The sequence below is a fragment of the Morone saxatilis genome, unplaced genomic scaffold, assembly GCF_004916995.1.
Source record: "Morone saxatilis isolate NCDOM2014 unplaced genomic scaffold, NCSU_SB_2.0 Contig23, whole genome shotgun sequence".
NCBI classification, from domain to species: Eukaryota; Metazoa; Chordata; class Actinopteri; family Moronidae; genus Morone; species Morone saxatilis.
In genome coordinates this window covers 7,812,619-7,823,290 of record NW_023339796.1, presented here as the reverse complement: position 1 = coordinate 7,823,290, position 10,672 = coordinate 7,812,619, and the positions used below count along the sequence as shown (strand labels likewise).

Sequence of the window (10,672 nt, the reverse complement as noted above, 5' to 3'; positions counted from 1 at the left end):
CTATACAAAATAAATTGAATTGAACTTTGTAAATCAAATAGTTAAAATAGGCTCAGGGTTTTCCACCTCTGCATTCTCTATCAGTTTATTGGTATCGACCACATCGGGCTGGGATCGTTCACTGTCGAAGTAGAGTGGATTGTCAAACGTGGGTAAGGGACGAGGAGACCTCTTGTAGACGAAGAATGCAATGACCATCAGCGTAGAAACGAGAGTAATGATCAGCATGACTATCAAACTCGTGTGGACACGACTGCGGGGATCCTGCCCTCCGTGAGGCTCTGCACAAAAGTCGGCAAGCAATCAGTCAAACAATTCAAACCAAAATGTAACTTTAGGTGATAGGTGATTGTAGTGATTTATTTATTTTTTTATTATTAATTTTATTATTGTATAACACATTTTGTATTACATGTAGTATTTTTACAAATATTATGATTATTCAATGATTCGACGACTTAAGGACATTTAAAGATGTAACTTACCAGGTTTTGACCATGGATCAGTGGGCATCACTGTTGGGGAAAAAACAAAATGCTCAGATAAATAATTTCTCTGAGGAATATAAATGTTTTATTAGCTCCAGCTGTATCCTTGGTATTGATCATCGTGTATTAATCATTTTCAGCAGGGCACATGTAAAATAGCAGGACACCAATCCTTATCCTCCAATATACAGAGTTTTTTTATTTAATGACCAAATGTTCTTAATTACGACAGTCACAAGATCGCAGTCTGACTAAGGATATGTTTTACTCACTGAATAACAAACTTTAACGTAATGGTAGTTGTAGATTGGTAGTTTATTGCAATACAAATTTCTGAGGTAGTAGTTTGACACCTTATAAATAAGTTTACAAGGGTTGATGACGTTAAAACTTTTGCAATTTTTGCAGGGTGTAGAGTGATAATGACCAGATTAATAACATTATTTACACCCCCTCCATTCATTTTTTTAGGAAAATGTACCTTCAACACAGTATGGCTCCCTCTTACTCCAGATTTATGAACAAGCTACATGCTCATTACAAGACCATGTTTTCAAACTACCTTTGGGTGTTTTGCAGACGTATGCTCTGTCGTGCCATCCGCGACCGGACCTCCACATCCCATCTAAGGTTCCGATCTCCCCATAATCATACTCGGGCACATCTGTATCCCAGTTGGTGTAGTCCAAGACTGTTCTATCCAACCACTGCCATGTTCCTAATGCAGAACAACAGAAACTCAGGGCATTACTATTTTCACTTAGTTTGCCAGATAACCGTCTGATTATGTAGCTGTTATTTGCCCTGCCTACTGTCAAGGTGCATATGAAGAGTAAACCAAGAAACAAAAATAAAGGACGTCTGATGAACACAATTAATACTGAAACAGTGATTTTGAGCCAGTAAGTATTTTGGGCTGGTAATGTGCAATGTGGTTAGATACACAGCAGTGCACCAGCGAAAGCAGTAAAGAAGACTGCTAGCCAACATACGTAGCTGTAAACATGTATCCAGCAGGTTTGTTAGATCAATGCATTTTGGTGGGGAACAATGAATGTGCAAGAGAACTGCACAGGGGACTTTTAAGTACAGTTTTTCCTTAGATACTTTTTCATAACTGTAATCATACCTCTGTGGGTTTTATAGAGGCCGATCCAGAAAGAGCGGTGGCTGTCTTGAAATATTTCCACATTGCTTTTAATGAATTGTTGCTCACTAGGATCTTGGATGCTGGCCAGTATTCCACCTTCACAAGAAAAGAAAAACAAAACAATCTGGTTGTAAAAATGACCAAACATATTACTAGGTGACCAATTTTCTCTGGAGTGTCTCTTACCATGCCTGACACAGCTACTAGCTGCGTCTGGCCATTCAATTTCCTCTGTGACAAACAAATAACAATGACCCTTGAATGGAAGCCAGGAATAACTCTGGTGGTACTCCACATTTGTCTCTTCAGGGCAAACTCCCGGGTAGCTGGTTGACTCTGTTGGTGGCACTTCTGTGAGTGACAGAGTTGAGGATGAGTTACAAATTGTCCTACTGTGACATTCAGTACAGTAACCCAAAACCTTTATATAGTAGGGATCTATTGTATCACAAAGTTAGTGCTCATGAATTTCTTTAATGGATCAAGATGTGTATAAGGCAAAAAAAAAAGTTGCACTAATGGAGTTGTCGGCAATGTCCACTGAATTCTCTATCCAGTGAAAACCATGCATCTCCTAATTTGATTGTGAGTTTTTTAGATGAACTGAAGGATTAGGTATTTCTTTATGGCTTGAGAGAAATAATCTCCTTATATAGCTAAATAATCATTTTAAAAGCCCGTTGGGTTAACTGAAAACTGCATTTGATTGCAACAATTCTCATTTTCAGGTGATTATACACTAATCAGTATAGTTCAGTCATATAGAACTACCTACATTGTATGCCAAAGACATAATTACAGCATTTACAGTATAATAACTTAGACTTACAGAGGTTGACACATTATCATACCTGTAGTCTGCATGCAAACACTGTTCATGGTCCGATTGCAGAAAGCAGTCCTCCATTGTCCATCCACATCTATGTACACACAAGGTTGGTCTTTGCTTGGTTCGCCTTGAGCCCAGCTGACAAAGGTCATCTGCCAGCCATCAATATACCTAAAATAACCGTTTGTCTGAAAGCAAGATCAAATGCATTCATATTAAAAATAAGTAATTAATAATTAATGCAGCATGCTAATAAAATCCAACATTTGGATGGCTTTTTAAAATACTGCTACTACTACTTTGCCAAATAGATTAAACACCTCTGGTACAAGAGTAGCTGGTCAGCTACCTTGTGAGAGATCTACGTTTCATGTATTGATAAAGTTAATTAATTTTTATTATTATTATTATTATTATTCATTATTTACAGTGCATTTGTAATAATATCTGACTTTTATTTTACAATATTATTAAGTTTTAAGTTTTTCTTTCCCTGGAACTAGTTTACAGGAGTTTTTGTGTTTCAGTACAGTAACATTGGATGGTCGTAGCCCTGTACCTTCTGTTTGTTCAGTCCAATCCAAACAGGAGCTTTGAGATTCATCGTCAGCAGCTCGACATAGGCCTGTGTCCACTCATTTCTCAGGGATGCCAGTTTGGCTTTATCACCTTCACAGTGTTTCTGTGCATCCTCCCAGGTCAGATTTTTAGTCACAAGCTTGATGCTGTCATTTCCCAGCTTTACGTAGATGTCGGTTGGTTTCTCTGGTTGAGGTACGATATTTGAGTCTGTTGAGAGAAGAGATTATATCAATTTATTGTTGTTGTTTTTTTTCATTATTACAGACATAGTAAGTACTGTCACAGGAACTGTAGCTTAATTTTGTAAGATTTAACCCATTTCTTTTAGTCTTTATATTACTGTTAACATTTTTTATTACAAAGAACACTGTTTGGACAGAATGGGGCAAATTATAATATGGGGCTTTAATATAAGACATGTGGTACTTAAATAAACAAATTGCATTAATCCTTTTTAAGCCTTAGAGTATTTCTAAAAGAGAAAAAGGATGAACTCACCAACATTTCGAACACAGACCGCTCCATTGGTTTCATTACAGGACTTAATCCACCATTTACCAATGGTAGGACTCCTGCTTATCGCAACACACTCTTCCTGAGGAAGGAAATTTGGAGTGGTGAGGATTTGGCATCACAGTTTAAAACTAATGCTAACTGGTTTAAACTTAAAGTGGTCATTGATTGATTGGTTGACTTGATGACTAACTCTTTGATGTTTGATAGCAAAATACTTGTCTGTTGTAACTAACAGGAGTGGTATTTTAATTCGAAATAAGTCTTGGAAATGTTACCTCATTCCATCTTTGATAAAAGGACCCAGGACGACGTTGCTGTTTCTAAAGAGTAGAACAATATTTTAAATCCAAATAGTAACATGAATAACATTTTTATTTGTATTAAACAATAACACAACACCAAGCCAAAAAACAGTGTTTCACTGTTGATGTCACAGTGTGCTGAGACACCCTGGAGTACACTTCTACATCACTGCAACTGAGATAAAAGCTGGTGTTAAGTTGCTCTTTAATGTTGCAGTTTATTTGCTTCACTTTACAATTACTGTAGTACGTGTGTTTACTTACAGAATAGCCCCAGTTGGTGTATCTTCTTGGTTTTCCATCAGTCCAGTAAAATCCATCTTGTTTCAAACTATTTAAACCGATCCACAGGTCTGTAGTTGCTACTTCAGCTATTTTGGTGATCAAAAATGCTGAAAATTTCAAAGGTAAAAGTTAGGTCATTTTTTCTTTCTTTTTTCCTTATTTTGGCAAAATTTCCAACTTATTTATGAAGGTTTAATTTAAAGTACATTGATCGTTTAAGTTTAAACCTAATGAACTTCCATGCTCTGTTCACATTGTACACAATTATGCATAATTATAAACAATATTAAAAAAAAGAATGAACAGTAGAACAAACCTTGCACACGCCTTGTGGGGATCGAGACTAGATTGCCTCCAAAGTTAATGCACTGTTTCCTTGCTTCTTCCCAGGTGGTCATCCGCGTAATGATATTGTAACACTACAGATAAGAAATTAAATGATGATTCTTTTTTTTACTTGACAAACAAAGCTATTTATAAATACCATATTTTTGTTGTTCAATATTTGATTAGATTGCTTTATATAATTGTATTAATTTTACTATATGAAATGTTATTATTATTATAATTATTATTATTATTAGTTTCAAAGATGCATCTACTTAAAAAAAATATAAAGTATAATTTTAAGTATAAAAAGTAAGTAAAGTATAACTGGATGATGGGACGTTACAGTAATTGACCCTACATATATAGGGTCTCCTGAGTAGTCCAGTAATTTAGATCTATCTTTTTCTTTTTTTTTTATTATGGCATTTATGCTTGCAGGGTTTCCTAATTAAACTGTGACAAACCTTCTTTTTTCTGTAATACAGCAATAGTTGCACTGAATTAGTGTATGCCATATGTAAAAACATGACAGGTGGTGTAGCATACTGTTTGAAAGCTGTTTTGTTCACCACCTTGTTACACGAATAACAAATCCATTTAGCCCCAGAGGTCCTTTTAATGTGTTAAAACATCGGCAGTAGCGCCCATTGTTTTGGTCTGAGATGCAGGTGCTCTAGTGTCACATCTAGTGGCCGTGAATTTCATATATATATAACCTTTTAATGAGAGCCACAGTACTTGTAGATCAGACTAGTCCCATGTGACACAGAAATGCTCTGACCTTTTAAAAATTGGTAGAGAATGGTTTTGCTCTGAGGACCTAAACTGAAGCTCTTTCAGGTTTAAAGGTTTGAAGGTTAACAGTAATTTCTGACCTTGGAGTCGAATTTGGTCCATGGGAATGAGCATCCACCTTTAGGAGGAACTGTGGGGGCTACAGTGGTGTTGACAGGTGGTGATCCTCCTCGTTTACAAATGAACTGATGCTCTTGCCCACAATTAGAAGTTCTCCAAAAGCCTGTAAGTAACAGAAATATAATGAAAAACATTTCTCCAGCAGCAGTTTAGATCTTTTTATTAAGAGCAGCATATTCATCTTATCCAGAACATCTAATATCTAAGGTTAATACTTTGTTTAATGTTTTATAGATTACTCACCCATATAATAAGTCATTGTAACACAGTTCTCATCAAAGCTGTTAGAATTTGGTTGATTTTCATCCCATCTTTGTAACCCAATTGGAGAACCATCCATCCACCTTAAAACACACACAGTTTAGTTGAATTATAATGTGTAATCATGTAAACAATAATCACTTGACATTAGACTTTTTTTTATCTGTCTTGTTGTTGTTTTGCATAGTGAATAAATAGAGAACAAATAGAATATGTGCTGACAAAAAAGCCTAGCAAGTAAAAAAAACTAAAAACTGCTTATGAAGTAAAACTGGAGCATTAAAATAGCTGTAAATGTGTTTATGAGTGACATGACCTGACAGATCTGTTGCATTGATAGTAATCTACCAAACTAGGATGTCCTAGCTATTACCAGTAATTCATTGTATTGCATTTTATGGCATTCATTGATACCACTCACCAAGATGAACCATCAAGGTCCACTGACAAACCTAAATAATAGGACCCATAGCTTCTGGAAATCTGTGAACAAACACACACACAGAAAATACACACTTTTAGTGTCTATACCTTTTTGTAATTAGTAAACTGTCTTTCATATCTGTAAGATTTTAATATGAATGTGAAAATAACCCACCTGTTTCCATAGGAACACATTTTCGTCTTTACTGGATATAGATACCAAGTCACCATGTCTCTGCTGACAGAAGTTGCGCGCATCCTCCATTGGCGTTGGGTGCCTGTTTATATAATACTGCTTCCCTCTCCACTGGAGCCAACCATCTGCAGTGGTGTTATACTCTGCAAAGGTTTTAGAAACATAGTAACAATTTATGCATTTTACAGCTTATTTTTAAAAGATCAGTGTGCAGGATATAGTGGCATCTATTGGTGAAGTTGCAGGTTACATCCCCCTCGCCTCAACCTCCTGTTCCAAGCCTGTAGGAGCATGTTTTGCGTTGGTTGTCACAAAACTTTCCAAAAAAAAAACATGCCGGCTCAACATGGCGGCCTCCATAGAGCAAACACTGAAACAGCTAATTCTAAGGTATCGCAGCGATTATTATTTTCAGATTATTATACACTGTTATACAAATCCACAGTATGAATTTCTACCAATAGATCCTCCTACATGTTACACAGTGGACCTTTTAAGTTACTTTTCATTATAATTAGTATTAGCCGTGGGAAAATGTTATGTTTTTGTCACCCTGGGTGTGTGTGGGTTTGTGTGGTTATACAATGTCAACTTACCTGTGGCAGTATCATTTGGAGGTAGTTTCGGAGTGACTCCTGTAAGACCAGAACAAGTGTTAATTTCTTCATCCTCAGTCCAGCTAAATAACTGTTTTGCTTGGTGAAAATCAAACGGAATTCCCCCCAAAGCAAGCACATAATAAATATGGCTTCAGTACAGTACATCCAATTGGATGATTGGCTATTGTGAAAGTTGCCTCATTTGATTGTCCTGACTTAATTGATTTGTTCATTTGTTACCTCTACAGTCTGCAGGTTTTTTTATGGTCTTTTATTTTAAAAGAAAAATATAAACTAACAGAAATACAGTTTATTTTATCCTATCTTGCCTATAGTTAAATATCTGGTTACAGGCCAAATATAAAATAAATAATTTTTGTAATTCATAATCAAACAGAAGATAAGAATTCAGTACACAGTTCTAATCGTACCTGTGCGGATCTGACATATCCAGTCATTGTAACTCTCACAGTTCACATCGTTCCACGACCCAGAATCATGCCAGGAATAAATTCTGAATTCAGCACAAGATTCGTCATTATTATGGTTGTTTGGCTCTCCTTCCTGCCAGTGAAGGAAGTTCACCTGTGCACAAAAAGAAACAACAAAAATAAGTACATAAATAAATGGATTAAAACAAACTCACACACATACCTACACTGAATGATTATGGGTTATTAAATTAGTTGTAAAAAAGTAGAACACAGTCAACTAACCGCGGATCCATCGCTCCATGTATATCCAGTGCTTGGGTCAGGAATATGTAGTCCAATCCAGGCTTTTCCATGTCTGCAGTACACAGAATTATATGATTGATAAATCTCTCCAACCATATTTCCGAATTCTCCAACAAAGAGCTTTTTTTTTGCAGCTATCTAATACTGCTCTGTCTCATTGCTCTGCTGTATGCACCCTTTGTTTCCAGCTGCAGCCAAAGGGTCTGTAATCTTTGTTGCCATCTAGAGGCAAGAGATAACTGAGTAAAAAGAACTACAGCAAAGATTGTGAAGTTGAACGAGCCATTGCAAAGAAGAGGTGCCAGCAAGTGTGATGTTCACTACTAAAGCTTAAGATTTCAGTGTGTGAAAATATAAACATGGTGTGAAATGCCTTCCAGCATGTTGGATCTGTTTTGAACAGAATTTATTAATACATACAACTTGTGTTTGCCTCTATGTACCAGTTTTGGTGTTTTACAATCTTCTTACCTACAGTGCTGTCTATTAATACTTTTTATGAATGGGTGCCATCTCTGATACTGCGAGAATTATGTTTGTTTTTGTTTTTTACAGGAGTGTATTTAAGTAGCTCATACCGTCCCAGAATGAGCTCAGAAGAGCTATGGATGCTGAGCAGGTCTCCTCCGATGGCCCTGCAGTAATCCCTGGCCTCGTACCAGGTCTTCTCATTTGCTCGAGGCCCTGTAAAAAACTTGAATACAAGACAAGAAGTGAAGATCTGATTAAGGTAGATTAGATCTGTACACCCATAGCTTTGCTGGGTTGAATATATTTTATTTATCTATTCATTTATTTAGCCCCAGATTTGTACAGTATGTCATTTAGAGGAAAAAACACTGCTCATCAGGTATCAAACTTAACTGAGGTGCTGGAGCTATAGACTATCAAACTCAATGAAGAAAGCATCCACACAATCAAACCTGTGCAAAAATCTTATTTATTTTGCAGGTTGCTACCTGTAGTCAAGATATTAAATACTACTGTTTAAATTTGTCCACACTTGACATGTTTGCCTTATACGTATTGCCTGTAGTACTGTAACTGTTGAATATGCTATGGTGACTGTGGCAGGACACTGGGCAGCTTGAGTGGTTCTTGGTGTTTGCAGGTAATGTGTTTTAATTGTGTTTAGCGGTGGTTGACCTCTAAGGTACCTTAGAGCAGAAGTTTCTTGATCCCACTCGCAACCAACCGTCCGCACACTTTGGAGGAGTCTGAGTCGGTAGTGGAACGGTCGGAGCTGCTCCCTCTGCCATATGCTTGCAGATGTATTTCTCATTGTTTGTGCAAGGCAGCAGATCCCAGAGTCCAGCCAAAATCCCAGTTGTCATGGCTACACAGCCCTGTTGGGAACCTGGAGTTGTTGAGGGGGAAAACAGTCAGATTGTAAATTGTGGATCTGCTGTTTATAAGCCCCTAATTTAAACAATTAGAATTTAATCTCCATACCTGGCATTTCAGTGTTCCAGTGAGTGAATCTCACAGAGTCTGTGTTGGTCCACACAAATTCATCAATGTTTTGCTGGTTTGAGAGGCCTAGCCAGAAGTATTTTTCTGGTCTCAACCCCACCAAGCTGACAAGGAATGCATTATCCACCCTGGAAAGAAGTACATAAGTTCTTATATGTTATGTGAATAATACACAGTCGTTGCAGTGTCAAGAATAACAATAACAAACATCAACAAGAATAATGATTAAACACAAATGTTCTTACCTATTTGAAACATCGGCTAAGTAGGATCCTGAGGCCTTGCAGTCCTCTTTGGCTGCATCAAATGTCTTTGTCTCTACTCCTACAAAGTAGCAGAAGGAACCATGCCTTTTCCAACCCTGTAGGAAACAGAGCAGTGATTAGAACTGAGAAGTTATGTTAAAATACAAAAGACATTTATCTGCAGAGTCTAAAGTTATATCTAAAGTTGCATTGCTGCCTATGCTGAATCTACAGTGCTTGGATCTACACGCTCTTTTCCAACTGAATGTGTTACTGAACTAGATACTTTCTGGGTTTTAATCTTGCACCCTGACCCTGATGATCCAGATGTTTCTGAAGGCCAGATGCTTTTTTCATGGATTATATGCAAACTCACAGCTTTGCAGCCGACATCCAATTCTACTTCATCTGTGGGGCGTTCAGTGACGCTCTGCTTCATACAGATGAATCCATGATTCTCATCACACGAGCGATCTGCCCAGTTTCCATTCTGCAAGAAGGAAACACCGTAAAACACTTGCATACCTGTAGACTGCATGTACTGGATGGATAAATCATACATACTTATATTCCTAATGTTTTCTCTTTTTCTTGTACGTATTTTGGTTAAAAAACTAAGAATAGCAAAACATGTGTTTTTTTTATTTGTTTTTTATTTAAGAACCCAAACCTAAGAACCTAACTTCTCACAAACTGTAATAAAGATCTCTACAAGTCACAACTTTGGAAATTTAGTTCATACCTACCAACAATTTGGAAATAATAAAACATCAGTAAATCTGATAAAAGTTGTACACCCAAGTTAATATCAAATCTGGGAGGTAATACTTTTTACTATCTGTTGTACAAATCAATAGAACTTTTCTAAAGAATGGATACAACCACGATGCCACCCTTCATTTGTGATGTGTCCAATTATACACACCATCATATCCACATGGTGCATCTTACCTCTCCCCTGATTAGAACACAGTCGTCTGCATCCGTGGACACAGCAGGTTTCCCATACTCCCAGCTGGTGAAGGTGACAGTGGAGTGGTCACTCCAGTCAAACAGCCCCTCTGTCCTTACGTCATTCAGTCCAATCCAAAGCTCATCATTGGATGCTGCAGACATGGACAGTGCCTTATGTCAACCAGTGGCTAAACTTTCACACACTGTTAACGAGTAATTGGTACTATCCCAACATTTGGAAACATGGACAATTGTAGATCACTCAATCTGTCAGCAAGTATTGTGTAAACTATATTGTAGCAATTATGGAGAGACATTTTATTAGTATAAGAGCTTATATATATATATATATATAAACAATTAGAATATTATATATTATATATATAT

General features: G+C 36.9%; 1 protein-coding gene across 1 annotated transcript in view; it reads right to left on the bottom strand.

The window, feature by feature from the left end:
* Positions 1-10,672, bottom strand: part of LOC118334732 (macrophage mannose receptor 1-like) — a 15,124-nt gene that overhangs the window by 550 nt on the left and 3,902 nt on the right. Inside the window, exons 8-31 of the mRNA XM_035670785.1 lie at positions 10,283-10,437; positions 9,708-9,821; positions 9,332-9,447; positions 9,066-9,214; positions 8,771-8,970; positions 8,192-8,307; positions 7,593-7,665; positions 7,308-7,461; positions 6,874-6,912; positions 6,257-6,420; positions 6,080-6,141; positions 5,641-5,741; positions 5,358-5,500; positions 4,469-4,571; positions 4,132-4,259; positions 3,841-3,885; positions 3,548-3,644; positions 3,027-3,256; positions 2,490-2,655; positions 1,825-1,989; positions 1,618-1,734; positions 1,051-1,206; positions 486-515; positions 25-281 (exon numbers count right to left, since the gene is read on the bottom strand). Coding sequence (XP_035526678.1) covers positions 34-281; positions 486-515; positions 1,051-1,206; positions 1,618-1,734; positions 1,825-1,989; positions 2,490-2,655; positions 3,027-3,256; positions 3,548-3,644; positions 3,841-3,885; positions 4,132-4,259; positions 4,469-4,571; positions 5,358-5,500; positions 5,641-5,741; positions 6,080-6,141; positions 6,257-6,420; positions 6,874-6,912; positions 7,308-7,461; positions 7,593-7,665; positions 8,192-8,307; positions 8,771-8,970; positions 9,066-9,214; positions 9,332-9,447; positions 9,708-9,821; positions 10,283-10,437 — 3,071 coding nt within the window. The 3' untranslated portion in view covers positions 25-33. The remainder of the gene's footprint in view (positions 1-24; positions 282-485; positions 516-1,050; positions 1,207-1,617; positions 1,735-1,824; positions 1,990-2,489; positions 2,656-3,026; positions 3,257-3,547; positions 3,645-3,840; positions 3,886-4,131; positions 4,260-4,468; positions 4,572-5,357; positions 5,501-5,640; positions 5,742-6,079; positions 6,142-6,256; positions 6,421-6,873; positions 6,913-7,307; positions 7,462-7,592; positions 7,666-8,191; positions 8,308-8,770; positions 8,971-9,065; positions 9,215-9,331; positions 9,448-9,707; positions 9,822-10,282; positions 10,438-10,672) is intronic.